The sequence below is a fragment of the Triturus cristatus genome, chromosome 7 (assembly GCF_964204655.1).
Source record: "Triturus cristatus chromosome 7, aTriCri1.1, whole genome shotgun sequence".
NCBI classification, from domain to species: Eukaryota; Metazoa; Chordata; class Amphibia; order Caudata; family Salamandridae; genus Triturus; species Triturus cristatus.
Window position 1 is genome coordinate 1,806,043,633 of NC_140590.1, and position 18,383 is coordinate 1,806,062,015.

Sequence of the window (18,383 nt, forward strand, 5' to 3'; positions counted from 1 at the left end):
GCAGAGAGCAAATACCAATTATAAAAAACACAGAATTCGCTGAGACTATAAACTTCTCAATGTAATGCCTGTAGCAAAGTGGCTGGTACAGGCGTACAATCATTATTCCCAGAGCTCCCCCCTGCCACTGAGCCCTTGTTTTTGTTAAGATCATGCTTAGTGGATACTGGTCTAGCAGATGCTGAGGATGGAAGTTTACCTATGATTACATTTCTCTGACCTTTGGAATTACTCGAAGAACTAGGATTCCCCAAGGCATTTTGAGGGTTAACTATCTTTTTTAAAAAGCCAGTATTGGTGTTTACAAGAGTCTCAAGTGTGTCCAATTTTAAGGTCATCAAACGTGTTCTTTCAAGTACGGGAAGTAAAAGAGTTTTAAACAAAGCTTCCATTTTGGCCAGCAGGCTATCATCACTATTATAACAGGTAGGACATGGGTCCGAGAACCCAAAGGGGATATGGGGAGGGCACAGGGGATCATTTAAAACCAAGACAGGGTGTGAGGTGGGGATGACTTCGGGGATTATGATGGTGGGCTGAGCAGGGGCATTGGGTCTTTGGTTCTTAGTAACACCCCCCCTCTGGTGGCCCTTGCATCTTTTCCTTTTGCGGGGTACATTTCTCAGAGAGTCCTCATCCATGGTTGAGTCCGACTGAGATTGACTGGCCCGGAGCACACTACCCTCATCCCCACTATCTTGTGTGTCGTCAGGGTTTGAATCACTCTCTGAAGGAGTCAAAGATAGACCTTCCACCTCATGGTGTACATCCACCGCGGCTTCGACCGGGTGGTTGCTCGTACTCGAGGCCAGTGCATCAGGGCTGGATATTGTGGCCAATTTTCCTAAAGAAGAGCGTTTCCCGCTAACCAGATCTAATGAAAGCCGTTTTTCGACCATGGCTATCTCTTTTTCAAGTATACCTGTAGCCCTGGTGATAAAGGCGTCTAAGGGGCCAGAGACTACCCCCTTGGTAGTCTGCAGCTGTACAGTGCGTTCTTTTCCAGATCGTAAAGGCATGGTTACAACAACAGGGTGATGTTGACACAACGATATAACCAAAAAATATAAAAGAACAATGGGGGTGGCCCAACCCAACCGCGACCGACCACGGACGGCCACAGACGGTCCCGCTCTTGTCCCAGGCTTCTCCTGGGATGCTCCCGCGCACTCCTGCACAGCGGAAGCAAGCGCAACCAAAATAAGGGGTATGTGACGCACAGGGGGGCGGGGTTGGCAGGGAGAGCGGGCCAGGTGGTGCTAGTTGGCCAGGCAGGGACTCCTGGGAAATGGAGTCCCTGCAGAAAACGCTCGCAGCCCTGCAACAATGCCCCAGCACTCATCACACGTCGCTGCCCCTACACAAGGCCCCCACCAACTGTTCGTACGATGCGGGACACGCGAAGCGGGTCCGGCGAGCAGTGTTCAGCAACTAGCAGCAACCCAGCATGGGATTCCAGGGAGTGAAGGTCCGTGAATCAGAAAGTCCTTCCAGCAAAGGGTCCCACCGATGTAAGTGCAGGGGAGATCTTTAGTAACAGCCTGTGCACAGGGGGCGGGGTTGGCAGGGAGAGCGGGCCAGGTGGTGCTAGTTGGCCAGGCAGGGACTCCTGGGAAATGGAGTCCCTGCAGAAAACGCTCGCAGCCCTGCAACAATGCCCCAGCACTCCTCACACATCGCTGCCCCTACACAAGGCCCCCACCAACTGTTCGTACAATGCGGGACCCGCGAAGCGGGTCCGGCGAGCAGTGTTCAGCAACTAGCAGCAACCCAGCACGGGATTCCAGGGAGTGAAGGTCCGTGAATCAGAAAGCCCTTCCAGCAAAGGGTCCCACCGATCTAAGTGCAGGGGAGATCTTTAGTAACAACCTGTGCACAGGGGGCGGGGTTGGCAGGGAGAGCGGGCCAGTGGTGCTAGTTGGCCAGGCAGGGACTCCTGGGAAATGGAGTCCCTGCAGAAAACGCTCGCAGCCCTGCAACAATGCCCCAGCAATCCGCACACGTTGCTGCCCCTACACAAGGCCCCCACCAACTGTTCGTACGATGCGGGACCCGCGAAGTGGGTCCGGCGAGCAGTGTTCAGCAACTAGCAGCAACCCAGCACGGGATTCCAGGGAGTGAAGGTCCGTGAATCAGAAAGTCCTTCCAGCAAAGAGTCCCACCGATGTAAGTGCAGGGGAGAACTTTAGTAACAGCCTGTGCACAGGGGGCGGGGTTGGCAGGGAGAGCGGGCCAGGTGGTGCTAGTTGGCCAGGCAGGGACTCCTGGGAAATGGAGTCCATGCAGAAATGCTCGCAGCCCTGCAACAATGCCCCAGCACTCCTCACATGTCGCTGCCCCTACACAAGGCCCCCACCAACTGTTCGTACGATGCGGGACCCGCGAAGCGGGTCCGGCGAGCAGTGTTCAGCAACTAGCAGCAACCCAGCACGGGATTCCAGGGAGTGAAGGTCCGTGAATCAGAAAGTCCTTCCAGCAAAGGGTCCCACCGAAGTAAGTGCAGGGGAGATCTTTAGTAACAGCCTGTGCACAGGGGGCGGGGTTGGCAGGGAGAGCGGGCCAGGTGGTGCTAGTTGGCCAGGCAGGGACTCCTGGGAAATGGAGTCCCTGCAGAAAACGCTCGCAGCCCTGCAACAATGCCCCAGCACTCCTCACACGTCGCTGCCCCTACACAAGGCCCCCACCAACTGTTCGTACGATGCGGGACCTGCGAAGCGGGTCCGGCGAGCAGTGTTCAGCAACTAGCAGTAACCCAGCATGGGATTCCAGGGAGTGAAGGTCCGTGAATCAGAAAGTCCTTCCAGCAAAGGGTCCCACTATGTGGGTTATGAAGGCTTGGGAAGAAAAGCAAAGTTCTGGATGTGAGGTGGCTCACATATTTCTAGACCATGTCCAGGGAAGATAAATCATGTGCGGGTATAGTTATTGCAGGATTAGGTCATAGTAGCAGTAGGGTCTCTTGAGGGACAAAGGCAAGCGTATCTGCAAGGGAAGGTTTGTGGAGGTCAGGTAGTAATAGGTCTTGAGGCACATTGCATGACTGAGTGCAGCACTGATGGTGGCATTGTTCTTGCAAAAATGACAAAAAACTTTGAGTGACTGCGGGTGGAAAAGAGATATTGATCCATGCAATAGGAGGCCTTTGGATATTGTCCCTGCCAGGTGATACAGAGACATAGGCTCCATCAATGGAATGCGGGAGGAATCTTGAACATGTTCTGCATAGAAACCTTTCTAACGTTGAAAGATCTGCCCACATGTGGTCTGTTGGGATTTTAAACTTTTAGTAAACCCTGGCACCAATTGAAAGCCATGGATTGTGTACAAAAGCTGGAGACTCACTCCAGTGCACAGAAACCACCAGCACTTCCTGACCATGGAACAGTGAACTGCCTGCTTCCTCAAGGCTTGGACTAAGCCTAATGCCCAACGTCTGCTGCTGACCTTGCGCAGAAAATAACCCAGAGTATAAGGAAAATCCAAACAGACCTTTCTAATCATCCGCAGAGACTTAAGCTGGATCCAAGGGTCATGGAAGTCAAGCTTGGTTCTTGGGTATGTTCTTTCCTCCTTTTTGCCCACTCCCATAATTACCTCAGTTCTCAGTCTGACCCCTTTGAGTACTTAGATCTGTCCCTCTATATATAGCTATTGAACAGGTGTCTCTAGCTGATTAGGACACATGATATGCAAATTTAAAGTGACTGTGAATGCACTCATTCTGCATTCCCGAATTTGGCATTTCATATATTTCCTCTTCCTGGAGATTGTGATCAGTTAGTGGCCTCCAACAGTGTAATAGGAGTCACAGTTATTGGCAGGAGGATCATACTCTTTGGGGCCTTCACACAGGACTGAGAGTAACACAGCGATGATGAGCAACATAATGAACGTGAGCAGCTTATTGTGATTCTAACCTAAGTACAGTGTTGGAACTTTCAGTATCTGAATATATTCTGTCTGTTGTGTTTACAAATTCTATGATTAACTGCGTACAAATCTATGTATTTCCATGATGTTATTAAAGTGGTGTTACGGCGGTGGTAACTGGTTCTTACTGCATTGAATCTCAACAACTTTGAGCTATTTACTGAGAGTCAAGGAATCTTTGAGAAAAACGTTCTATTACACAACCAGTACCAAGCGCCCTGGTTAGTGTGGAACACCTACACCCTTACCTCTGATTATAACCTTGCCTCTTTGCACCTACACAGATATGGAGATAGCCTGATAGTCCTCCTAATTCTTCTACCATTAAAAGGATTAGGATCAGGGGTGTATCAAGGAGGTGAATAACTCTTTCACCTTGAGTTATTCCAACTACTCTGTACATCCATGGGTAAATGAAAGCAAATGGCCACTCCTATCTTATAGCAACGGGAGATTTGGATGTCAATCAAGAGAGGTATCATCTGGAAACTTCTCTGCTATGTCACATGGTCATCTAGAGGATGTCAGTTTCAAGACCTGTCAAAATACTTCACATTTCCCTTACACACAATCAATACAGGTGAGACCCACCCTAAGACAATTATTACTTAATTATTGTAACCATATCCACTGACTTCAGGACATCATCTGTCCTCTGTCCTGAGAATTGCGCATCAATGACAAGGACACATCATGTTAATTGTGTTTAAAAATAATGATGCTATAAAATCTGTAACAGTTTGCAGTAGTAGATCTGGCCCTTGCAGCTCCAGGGACAGTGTCTCTGGAGAGCTTCCTGCAGAGTGAATGCTGCCTAAGCTTTATATAAGCAGGTGAGAAAAGAAGGGAGAGAGAGCATGGAGAACACATCATGTGAATTCCATGGATGCTGTTGAGCCTCTTCTGTAGTGTGCAAGATTAAAAGTATTAAGAAGTTATAAGTGCATGTTCCTCTCCTCTTCCTATTCTAAATACCTCCTCATCCTCGAAAGTTGTACAACTTACGAATATTTTGATGATGGTGTTCTCACAGTAAGTGCTTAGAATCTATTTTAGCCTAACCTTCTACAGCATGCATTATGTATGGATTATTTACAAGTAGTATTAACAGTAGTGTTCATGGAGTGGTGTCAGTGTTGCTCATTATTGTGTCTGAACCCACACACGTCATGCAAATGTCCCCCCACCAGCTGCAGGGCTTCCATGTCACCAGTAAAGGCATGTTTGGCTCATGTAGGAACAGGTTCCTGCCCAGCAAATGCACTGATGCTATCAATATGCTGGATATAAAACACAAATTATGTTGACCTCTTCAAACAGATGCAGCACACAACAGGCATTGGTTATCAGATAGCGCCAAGAAGATGTGCCAGTAGTTTATTCACCAACAGAACATGCAAAGAAAAGGCTGTCATACAAGGTGATCTCTCTGACACATATCTTCACAAAACATACAACAATGATCTGGGGACATATGCACTACATGGTTCATGCATTGTGTTCCAAGGCTTAAGAAACAATCCGGTTTATACCATTCCTTTCTAATAATGCCTCCATCCAGACTTTCAGTAGAAAAGAATGTGTACTGGGGAACAGTGTGCTTCTGCCTTCGCACCTGTAGCTGGGATTGTTTGACATTCAAGATGAAGGTAAATAGATTCACTGTTATGTGCATGTAGTTGATGCTTTGTCCAAGTCTCTGATTGAAGCAGCACAGAAGTGATTTCATTGTACACAATCAGATTACACTGTGACCTCAGCTTTGAGTTCCCTTTAACTCAGCTCGGCGATACCGGCTGGTGTCTCACTATGAGTTAATGAAGATCATGAGTTACACTCCACCAAAATGGATAATAACCTGCTCGATCAAAAATTACCAGGTTCTTTAAGGCAAGGTTTCCATGTCATCGGGGAGTTTATCAAAGACATTTGCCACCTGCGTTGAGTAGGTGGTACACATCTGTGGTAGGGCTGGAGCAGTTTTGGGGTGTTTGACCTGGGGAGTGTGTCTGTGGGGCTTCTGGGTGAGGAGGGCATGAGCCAGGTTTACTCCATTGACAGCAAACCCTGCACTCTTCACCTGTGGTGTTACCTACCATGTGCAGATCGACACCAGGTAACATTGGGCTTGGGGATTCTGGAACTGGACATTTTGGTTCTGGAAACACTTGACCACTTGCAGTTGCACATTAAAAACATTATCCCTCCTTGGATACCACTCTGGGCAATTTCTCTTCAGACATGCTACTCAAAAAAAGCCTATGAGCCATGGACTATGCTGCTGCAGATTTTAGTGAATTGCTTTGATAGCAAGCTTGTGTATCTCTGTGTGATGTTGAGACTGCACAGGAGTTCCAAATTTTGTGAACCGGAACCTGAAAATCATTGAGCACTGTGACCAGTGGAATTACACATCACTCCCTCTCTTGTATGTGTAGGATGGACTCCATCAGGACATGATGCCAGGAGGCTGAGCACTGAAGATTGTCATAACATTATAATTTTAAAATGCCAACCAAAATATGGACAAGGTAAGTGTACAATATGAATAGAATTTCCATGTATATAAACTATGACCAAATATACATTTTCAAGGTATGCAGATAGGAATAGTAAATTTAATCTTAGAAACGTACACTTACTACCCTCAATATTTGTGTTGTCGATATTTGTGTATCACAATATTTACTAGTTGATAATTGAGAATACACCCCATTACACTCCAAACTGTTAATCAGGTTTATCAAGTGTTGAATTTGGATTCACTCTTCAGTGGAAACTAGTCCTAAAGTGATGCAAAGTAGCACCGTGCATCACTTTGTGCTTGCCATTATTCATGAAAGGGCATTCTATGGGTGGTATATGGTTTAACCCATGAAATCCCCCCTACTTTTGGAACAAAGCATTGTGAACTAAAATTTGCAGACACAGCTTTGGTCTGAAAATGTAAACCTCCTTGAGGCAGGCCTAAAGTTGGAGAAATATTTTCTTTCCCAATTGTTTTAACTTTGTCTTGTATGCTGTAGGATAAGCACACATATTATGTTGGAAACTTTTAAACTATGTCCAAGCATTGTCATTTCTATTGGAAGGATACCTTAAAGTGTACCCGTACTTGGGAAATAAAGCAACAGGGCTATATTTGAGTCGATATGACAGGGTCCCATCTCTCCTTTTCACGTAATGCAGCAACTCTGTTTGATGTACTGCATCACATGACTTTTTGGTAAATTTGCCCCAATGAGGTGTCAATGGTAATTGTACTGAAATTTAGGGACTGATTTAGAGTTTGGCGGATGTCCATCACAAATGTGATCGATTTTCCATCCACCATATTTCAAGTGCATTGCATCCTCTGGCACGTGTAATGCAGAGGTTGGGATATCCATCAGGCTTGTGATGGAGTAACCCATCAGTTGAACTCTACATCAAGCCCTTATCCCGATAGATCATGTGCGTTTTGATTTCTGGTTGTAGACCACCACATAGAGATCTGACAGCACCACACACAAGTATTGATTCACCACAGCATGCAGAAGTTTGTGCTAATTGATAACCGCGCAACCTACCCACACTCGCTCAATCCATGGATAGTGTTTTTGATGGGGACATTTAACTGCTGATTGTTATAGGTATTTTATTCAGTTTCAGTCTTATTCCTTGGCAAACATCTTGCAATCTTTCTCACATAGGTTTCAGATCCCTTTCCCAAGTTCTCTCATGTCATTCTAGCCTATTTATCAGGCGAATTGCACTTTTTTATGTTATATATATACAGTTATGGTAGGTTGTAAGGCAGTGCACCACCTCTTTGTGTGGTAGCAGACTTCACTATTTTATGGGGCAGTTCACCCCCCTCTAAAGTTTCCAAAAATTGAAGCAAACTCTTGGTAATGACGCAGTGCTTGACTGAATACATTTGGGGAGGATGGAGGAGTTTGAAGATCAGGCTCTACCTTCAGGTTTCTAAAATGATGATTATGTTTTATGTGTTCATTGCATCCCGGTGACTTGTCATTTTATGTATTTGTTGGACGTCTTTTAAAAGTGTTTTAAAGTTATTAATAATGTTGTGCATGTTTGCAGTGATATTTTTTTATATTATAAAACAAGTTAGGTAAATACCATCACACATCTCCTACACAAGTATTTGCACAGGAACATACATTTGAATCTTGCAAATGCTAAAGACACGTCATCCTTGTTGGGAATCCATCTGTCTGCCATGGGGTTCATTGTTATTTTTAGGACATTTACCCATGGTGCTTCTACTAGGGAAAACACTGCATTTTGGGATATGTAGTTTATTTATATTTTAGTATGGGCTTCAGAACCTAGCATGCTCTGTGCTGAAAATAAAAAGCGAGGTCTGACTAAAGTTGCTAAACATCATAAGGGTGAAAATGGCAGCTGTGAAATGTGCATCCTGGGATTTTTAAACCCATATTTATGAAGGAAAAATAGGGACAAAAGTCCCAGGATGCTACTTGCTGTTAGTTACATCAAAAACTGTCTGATGATGTCACACAACATTGCACCACTTGGCAGCCATGGAAATGTGGTAAGGAGTTCTGCAAGCCATGGAAGTGTGGTAAGGAGTTCTGTAAAATTATGATGGCTGCAGTGATTGTACTGTTACCCACCCTCCTCCAGCGTTCTAGTCACGAGGACACGATAAGCCACAGGCGGCTGCAGGTTCAGCAGATGTAGGGCCCAAGGCCACTGCCATACTGGGGGACTTTTCTGTTGAGTGGAGGCTGTGGTGGCTGCTTTCAGGGTTGGAAGGACTGCCCTCCAAGCCCTGTAAAGAACCCTACAGAAGTGGTGCTCCTCCAGCCTGTGACTATTAAAACACATGAATTACACTCATTAAAGACCTGCACATGGTCAGTCTTTCTCTCCCAGACCCCTGGAACTCCAGCTCAGGGTCTCTCCCACATCTGTGGTGAGTGAGCCGAGTAGGCACAATGGACTGAGAAAGGACACAACACGATACCGCAGGTGACAAGTGACATACTGCACATGGGAGAAGAGCGTAGGTGAAGACTGGTGTGACAATAAGAGAATGAGAGGTGTGAAAGTAAGAGAAGGAGAGGTGTGAAAGTACAAGGAGAGGAGAGGAGGAAAAAAGAGATGCTAAGAGGACAGAGAATGATTAATGATGAGTGAAAGCAGGAAACATGACATGGTGTAGGGAAGACAATACTGATTGAGAGACTTAGTGACAAGAGAATGGGAAATAAAAGGTGTGATAGGAGACAGAACACAGAAAGAGTGACAAAAGGACAGGGATCAGAAGAGATGAGAGAGAACTTGTAAAGTGAAGTTTATTAAATCATGGGAAAGACCGAGAAAAAGACTGCAGTGTAGCAAAGTGTGCAAAAGGCATCTCTGGGCAACAGAGTGAAAGAAGACGGTTAGAAACGGAGAAAGAAGAAAAGTAAAACTAGAGTAAAGACAAAGGCAGTGAAACAGCTGTAGCATGCTCAGTCTGTTCTGTGAGTCTGGGCAGCTGCACATCATCTTGTGCAGGAGGAGCTAAAGGAGCCCATCAAAGGAGTCAGAACAAGACATATATCTGTAGGGGACCTGGAGGTGTTTATGGACACTGACCTGAGAATGCTTGTTAACACACTTACGCACTGCACATGCTGGTGGGAAAGTGATGCATTACATATTGGGGCATTACACATAGAGGGGCTTAGCAGCCTAGTTGTGTTGCATTTGCATGCTCAGGTATTGCATAGACATTAATAGGGACAGGGCATTGCATACAAGGGCATGACCCATACGGCCTCGGATATTTCCCCTGAATCTCCTACTACGCTCCGTTTGAGGGCTCTGTCTCTAGCGCTGGGAGGCCTTTGGTAACCATGCGCTTTATAAGTGTATATTCATTCATTCATTCATTCATTCATTCATCCATTCATTCATATTGCAATATAAACTGGTGTCAAATTCAGGTGCCCGCCCAGACAATGGCCATATGTGTAAGGAAAAAAGTATCAGTACTACAGCTTTTAAAATAGGGTGCTGGCTGCTAAAACCATGCTGCTTCCAGGTGCATTACATACAGGTGTAAACAGTCCGGGAGCAGTTGTGGATAATGAACCAAACACACATATGTCCAGGTATAGTGCATTACATACGAGGGTATTACAGATACTGGCCAACAGACAGTCAGGGAAAGAGGTTTCTAGACTACAGCATTGCGGATACTGGCCTTGGGATGGTACTTTCCAATCTGGCCTTAAGGATACTGGCTTAAAATGGTAGTTTAGGAATTGAGGACACTTTGTTACACTCACTGGAGAGATACTGGCCTGGCTGGGGTGCCTTGCATGTGGGGACTTTGTGCCAAGCGTACTGAGTACACTTCTTTATCTCCAAAGACAATATAAAAGGTGGCCATTTATGTGTGACACTGTGAAAACTGTCCTGGCAATAGTGCTTTACGTACTAGAGACTGTGGAGACTGGCATTTAACTATTGTGGTATTGGGATATTTAATTCTTTCTCATTCAAAACTACTATGGCAAGGAGTTTAATACTGTGTACATGTTTGCCTTGGAGGAGGCGACTGTCCAGGGTGAGGTTGTGTTCCCAGTCCATAGCGCAGGTGTTGTTTCACTAACTCTCCTCTTGAAGCTGCCTATAGAACAATACAACTTTATCTGAATTTTCAGAATTACACACGTTTGATGCAGGCTCTTCATAATGACATGTGTGTTTGATGCAGGCTCCTCAGAACACCATGTGTGTTTGATGCAGGCTCCTCACAATACCATGTGTTTGATGAAGGCTCCTCAGAATAACATGTGTTTGATGCAGGCTCCTCAGAACACCATGTGTGTTTGATGCAGGCTCCTCAGAATACCATGTGTTTGATGAAGGCTCCTCAGAATAACATGTGTTTGATACAGGCTCCTCAGAATAATGTGTGTTTTTGCAGGCTTCTCAGAATAACCTGTATTTGGTGCAGGCTCCTCAGAATAACATATGTGCTTGATGCAGGCTCCTCAGAATAACATATGTGTTTGATACAGGCTCTTCAAAATAACAAGTGTTTTTGGTGCAGGCTCCTCAGAATACTGTGTGTTTGCTGCCGGCTCCGCAGAATAACATGTGTTTTTGGTGCAGGCCCATCAGAGTATCATGTGCTTGCTGCGGGCTCCTCAGAACAACATGTGTGTTTGGTGCAGGTTCCTCAGAATAACGTGTTTGCAGCAGGCTCCTCAGAATAAAATGTGTTTTTGGTACAGACTCCTTAGAATAACATGTGCATTTGGTGCAGGCTCCTCAGAACAACATGTGTGTTTGGTGCGGGTTCCTCAGAATAGAATGTGGGTTAGGTGCAGGCTCCTCAAAATAACATGTGTTTGGTGCAGGTTCCTCTGGATAACATGTGTGTTTGGTGCAGGCTCCTGAGAATAATGTGTGTTTGCTGCAGGCTCTTCAGAACGGCATGTGTAACATAACATGTGTGTTTGGTGCAGGCTTCATAGAATCACATGTGTGTTTGGGGCAGACTCCTCAGAATGACGTGTGTCTGGTGCAGGCTCATCAGAATGATGTGTGTTTACTGCAGGCTTCTGCTTTGAAACCAGCACTATTTAGTCAGGCAAGAGTGTCTCATCAAGCCCTGGGTTCTACTTTACCTTTGGGTACTCACCCATGTTTTGCTCATTATAAATGCAGGACTATAATTGCCTAAATGCCAAATAAAAACCCACGGCCTGACAAATGACTACTGCGTGACAAGCGGAGACCTGAACGTGTGTGAGTTCTTCAGATAGAAATCCATGTAGACAGTCCTTCCAAGTCCCTGGATTTTCTTGTTTATTTGGGTGTTTTATGTAGTGCAAACATACCACCTTTTTGATAGCTTAGGAGGGCTATGTTTTACAGACTGTATACATAAAGCCAAGATGACTATACATGGAGATAGTGTGTCTGTTGTAGCTGGTGTTGAAAGGATGACAGTAAACAAAAAACTGCATGAAGATGCAATTTTGACACTAGACATTTGAACTATCTATGTGATGTCATCAGTCAGCCAGGCTTTATATTCAACAACACTATGCAAGCTCAAATTTTAATGCAAATACACCTAATAATAATGATAAAACTACAGTTCCAGAACGCAACATAAAGTTTGTAAAATGCCAGGACTGGATGAAGGTGTCCCAAATGGCATAGAATTATTTGACATAGTGATTGGAATAAAACTGAGGCAAACTTGATTTTATTTGCATAGTGGATAGGTGAGGACAAGTTCTTAAAAACTCATCTACTCATCTAGCCATACTACAACTGGCAGTACCCACTGGAGAGCATGCATAGAGTGTAGCCACAACACATGCACTGGTATTAAAGGGTTTTGCTTGTGCAAAGCTTGTTCAGATCCTGGATTTTTAGTCAACAGCTTTGTGTAAGTATGTTCAGCCCACGCTTACAATTCTTAAAGCACATGTCCCAGAATACAACTTTATTTTCCAATAAATTGAGGACTGGAAAAGCTAGCATACATGACATGGGGTCTTATAGCAGCTTTTGAAGTCAGGGAAATTTGATAAACGCCTCTTGTTGCCCACTCTACAATTCTGCCATCACTCCAATTGATGCGTTGATAACATCTTCTGGTGGCATTTTTTAATCCAATGTTGAGGCGTACTGAACTGGATTGATACGGAGAACCATGGACCCAGAGTACGAAAAACCGTATATCGCTCTCTAGGCACTGGCGCAGGGGTCCGGTCCTAAAGTCTGCTTAGGAAAGTCACAGAGCCCCGAGGAAAAGTTTAATTTTGCAAATGTGGGAGTAGGATTGATGCACAACCACATAGACAATAATGCAGGACCTCAGTGCATGGTATTCACCAGGCTGCAGTGTTAGGAAATCCATCTTTCCAGGCTGTGCCTCCAATCGGTATGCCTTTCATCACTCTGTGAGGCATGGAGTCTCCCATACTTTCCACACAGTTATCTGATAGGAGTCCGCTAGACTATTTGAGGCCCCAAAAACTATAAGAATGGCTTTTAGAGGCGGGTAATATTTGTTTTTATTGTATATTGATTTAACAAAAAAACTGTTGCTCTGCTCATCTCTAAATAACACAAACAGCCTCACCATGTGGCAGCTGCCAGAAGGGCCAGTGTTGATAATTAAGTAGCGGCGCCAGAAACTACCAGCTCAAATTAAGCACTGCGTCAATCTATCCCACTATAGAGGGTACTTGTCCTATACACCTCACTCACAGGCAAGCGACTATAACATGGGAACTGCACACATTTAGATATTTAAGGATCCAAGATTTCCATAAATACAACGATATACTACAGGGCAATCTAGGGGCCTCAATTGCTCCCTGAGGCCGCATGTTGCTTTCTAGCGTATATCGACTCTTGCCCAGTGGGTTGCGTGGCAGTTGCCAAAATTATCTTGTTGCCCAAATAGTTTTTCCTCTTTTTTAACCATTCAGTACTAGTACTCTGAGTCACACTTAAAGAGCTGGATGGTCTCTTGGGGGAACTTATATCAGGGCATGGAAGATGAGGAATCCCGCTGTCCAAGTTTAAAATACTCCTAGACGAGGACTCGCATCCCCATATATGGAACTTTATTACTTAGTGTCCTAACTCAGTTGGTTAATCCTGCGGCTAGCTGGGCGTAACACTGATGAATGTCAGTACAGACTGGAAACCATACAAAATGGTATTTAATATGATGCAGAATAATAGCAAACTCATATCTCACTTGCCAGAATACCGAAAGTTGCACTACATGGTTGGAGTGTGGTGCGTCAGAAAACACAGATAGAAACCCAATATGAACTTGCCATACACCTAAGGAATGGAGTTAGTACAATATTAAAGACAAAGCCACTGGCACACAGTAGGTATATTTGCAGTCAGTGACCTATGTAATTTGAGTTATAGTGATGTCACAAACCGTGTCATGAGTGATGTAATATATAAGGTCATTGGCAGTGCATTGCTGGGCATAAGTTATAGTTAGCTCAAGTAAATATAACTGCTGAATTTCACTGATTTTGTATGAGTGAAATCTCAGTCTAAAAATAAGGTCCCTGTAACCTTTTCTTTTTCAGTGAATTGCTAGGTTGTTTTTAAACTCCATTTCCTAACTATAACGTCTTTGTAACCTTTGTTTTGTTCAGTGAATTTCTAAGGTTTTTCAAACTTTTTTTCCTAACTATAATGTTTCTGTAACCCTTGTTTTTTTTAAGTGAAATTCTTAGTTTTTTCAAATAATAGTCGCGTTTGCAGAGTGTTGGAGAAAATGGGTGATGCCTTGTCCAGCTTTCAGGAATCCTACTGTGAGAGACCTATTGGAGGAACACAGGAGGGCTTCTTGGCCCCCAAACGTCCTTTAGCAGCCAAGGGTTCCTTTATCTTCCAAGCAGTAGTGCGCCAGGAGGTCCGTTTGCAGAGTGGTGGAGAAATGGAGTGTAGTCTCTGATGTACAGTCAGCAATTAGACTGTGTGTGACTTCCTAGACGTAAAAGGAGGGCTTGTTTGCCCCCAAGCATGCTTTTGAGCCAAGGGGGCTTCATTACCCAACCAGCAGTGCACCAGGAGACGCGTTTCCAGAGTGGTGGTAAAAGGGGTCATGGCCCCCGAAGACCTCTCAACTATCATGCTGTGTTGGACTTACTGGAGGTGACAGGAGGGGTTATTGGCCCGCAAAGACACTCTTCAGCCGAGGGGACTTCAGCCCCCAACCAGTAGTGGGGAAAGGGGGCATGACCTTCAAAGACCTCTCAGCAATCCCACTGTGTAGGACTTACTGGAGGCAACAGGAGAGAGTTAGCATTGCTCTTGGACAGACGGAGCTGCTAAACATGCAGCTCCCTCTGTCCAAAAGCAGTTTTGCTCTGCTTTCAGCAAGCAAGAGCATTTGTAACGTTCTCGCTTGTTGAAAGAGGAGCAGCGTTTGCTAAGGCTTGGCGGGAGCGAGGATGTACTCGCCAAGACATACGCAAACTGCAATGTCATGGAGGCAGACAGCCCAGGAGATTGCAGGAGCCAGGGGGAAGTTTGCAGTGCCCAAGGTCAGGTACTCTTTTAGGAGGGAGGACTATGCAGCCCCCTTCCTACCTTCACCAAGGGCCTGCCCAGGGGAGGTCCACTGGGCCAAGAATGGGCCACGTAGACCCCCTCCCTTTTCTTCAACTACCACTTTGGCCCCAGGAAGGTGGTGATCCCCAGGTCCTGGGGGAGTCCGTGAGGCCCACTAATATCAAAAAATAAAAAGCACCAGGGAGGTGGAGGTCCGCAGGGCTGTGGGAGTGGCTTCTTAAAACACAACATATAAAAATAACTGAAATTCCTCAGTTACAGTTATCTGACCTAACTCTAATTTGCGTCTCACCATGCACTGCCTATAATCTTACATATTATATCACTCATGAGATGTTCAATGACGTAATTGATGACATCACTGATGACATCTCAAATTATATCATTTATGACATCACTAATGATGTCATCCACCAACTACTGTTCAATTTGCTGCACAAAAAAGTGCAACCTTTGAAATATGTAAATAGGAAGCAAATGCTGTACAATCATGTAAGCATAAACTACATGCATACTGTTCTCATCTCCTTAAAGGCTTACCTTCATCTAAACATCAGAGCTTGTAATTTATTGCATTGAATCTCTCAAAGATCTTTCTCTCTGGCGGCATGTGTGCTTAACAGTGCTTCAAAAGTAAATCATTCTGTCAGACCCACAGAGCGACATAAGTTGTCAAGCTAACAAGGCAAGATATAGATAGGAGGCAGAAGAATTCACAAGCAGACTATACATGTACAGGGTACAAGTACAGATCAGGATAAGACCCAAGAGTATACCCAGTGTATTTCCTAGGTTTCTCTGTTGTAACTGCCCAGCTCTGAGACTGAGAAGGGAGGCAGCGTTACACTATATACACTGCATTCAGGCAAGCACCTGGCAGGTCTTGAGCACCATAAGACATAAGATCCAAATTGATGATAATCTTTCCCCTCCTACAGGTACACCAATTGATGAGGCCATCCTTTCCAGTGCAACACAGACACATGGATGTGATGTGGAAGGCAGAAGCATTTGCATTGAAGAGCACAGAAGCAGGTCTATAGAGCCTGGAAAGTTGCATGTTATCTCTTCTTTTGGGAAGGTGAGCATCTGAGAACTTCAATGGAGTGAGGAACAGTCACAGCAGCACTTCACCTGTTAGAGTAGAGGAGCACACACAAATACTACAACTGTGTAGCAAGAGAATAAGCCTGGCGCAGACTGAATATTCACATGGAGGTAACTTTGCATTTGCTGATTTGGTGCAACAGTCACCTAGTGTGGTCAAGGGCATGCTAAAATAGCCTTAGTCATTGTACAATTAGAATCCTTTTTTGTGAGTTAAAGTCTTTTAGCCTGCTGATCCACTTATTTGTCCATATTCTATTAAAGTCACACCTACTAACATGAGGCTTGATTAAGAGTTCAGTGTAACTGAAAATCCTCCATATTTGGGGTTGGTTTGATGATTAATAAGTAGGAGGATTGTCTCTCTTGACTTCATAATACTGGCTACCTTTAACATAATAATAATGTAAGAATGTAGACTTAATGTAGAGATAATCAGTAACTTTTAAATTAAAATTTAATCATTTACTTGCTCTCTCTCTGCAAAATACCCAAAGTCAATCTACTTCAAAACTTAACTCATCTTTCATTTTAGACTTTGCAAACTATAATGTTTTATTTATTTTCAGATGGGAGATATCAATCAAACTTACCTGGGAGAATTTGTTCTTGTGGGGTTCTCTGATCTTTCTAACTTTCGAGTTCCCGTGTTTGCTGGATGCCTGCTTTTGTATCTAATAGCAGTTTCTGGTAACCTCACTGTCATATCTGTCATTTACTCAGAGCCACAACTTCACACACCCATGTACTTCTTTCTTACAAACCTGTCTTTTGTAGACATCTCTTACACTTCTGTCACAATCCCAAAAATGCTGGCCAGCTTCTTTCTTTCAAAAACACAAATTACTCTTAAGGAATGCCTGCTACAGGTATACTTTTTTATAGCCATGATTGCAATAGAATTCCTTCTGCTGACCATCATGTCTTTTGATCGCTATGTAGCCATCTGCAATCCATTACAGTACACAATGATTATGAATAGATCTGTGTGTCTGCGCATGGCCACCGGAGCATGGATTTTAGGCTTCTTGGAGCCAATATGTCACACTGTTCTTTTATCTACATTCTCCTTCTGTAAGACTCATGAAATTAACCACTTCTTCTGTGACATCGCCGCCCTGCTGACACTTTCCTGCACCAGCACTCATACCATTGAAACAATAACTTTCATCCTTGTCGTGATATTGTTAATATTCTCATGGATTTTAATTATCACTTCATACATCAAAATCATCTCAGCCATTCTGAAAATGCAGATCACTACACAGAGACAAAAGGCCTTCTCCACCTGTGCCTCTCACCTCACAGTTGTTATTTTGTTTTATGGAGCCATCATGTTTGTCTATGTAAGGCCAATCTCGATGTATTCAGTAAGTGAGAGCAAAATGTTCTTCTTGGTCTACAATGGAGTAGTCCCTTTGTGCAACCCCATAATCTACACTCTTAAAAACAAAGAGTTCAAAGATGCGTTGAAAAGAAGAACAGGTGGAAGATCACAGAATAAGTAATGAGCCTGAGATACAATTATATTGTGCAATATATTTATTGCATATTAATTTATTATTTTTCTAGCCTAACAGGCCAATGCAGGCATGGGTACAGACATAGCATCAGGCATTGCATAATGGGAGGCAGTCTGCATCTTAAATAAGGGCTCATAATAAAAGAGAGGTCTATCTTTTTCCTTATGTATGGGTAAGATTTGATGCTTGAAGAAACAAAAACGAGTACAAAGTTCCTCAGGTCAGAGAAGAGAAAGTAATGGTTTCAGCAAGAAATGTCGTATGTCATGGAAAGGGGGGAAACCCTTTTGTTGGAACTAGGGCTCTCACACACCCAGCAAGCTAGGTGTCATGCTTCATCATTTGAGCCTGCCCCTCGTCAGGTCGGCGCTGCAATTCCTGACGGGCTCCCAATAATGGGGCTCTTTAGCGGGGATCTTCTGTTCCTGCCGAAGGGTGCTGTGGGGGTAAGGGGCCCTAGACTGTGTAGATGTGGTGTGAGGATAAAATAGGTACTGTTAGTCCACAAAAAATGTATTTAATAGAGTGGTTAAACAGCCTAATTAAAAGAAATGTGAGGTGGGGATAGCTACTAGTGGTTATGACGCTAGTTGTGTATGCCCTACTCTCAAAAGGATCAACATGTTTCTTGCCTATAAAGCCAGTAGGTGGTCACGGCAATTCGTCAGGATCAAAAAACATAGACTATCTACAACGAAGGTATGTGTGTTTTACATACCAAAG

The 18,383-nt window shown here is 44.3% G+C and overlaps 1 protein-coding gene across 1 annotated transcript; it reads left to right on the plus strand.

Annotated features, from left to right (window-relative positions):
* The first annotated feature begins 16,706 nt into the window (after positions 1-16,706).
* Positions 16,707-17,645, plus strand: LOC146813223 (olfactory receptor 5V1-like). The gene has a single exon (XM_085614202.1). The coding sequence runs from the start codon at positions 16,707-16,709 to the stop codon at positions 17,643-17,645; it is 939 nt and encodes a 312-aa protein (XP_085470328.1).
* The last annotated feature ends 738 nt before the right edge of the window (positions 17,646-18,383 follow it).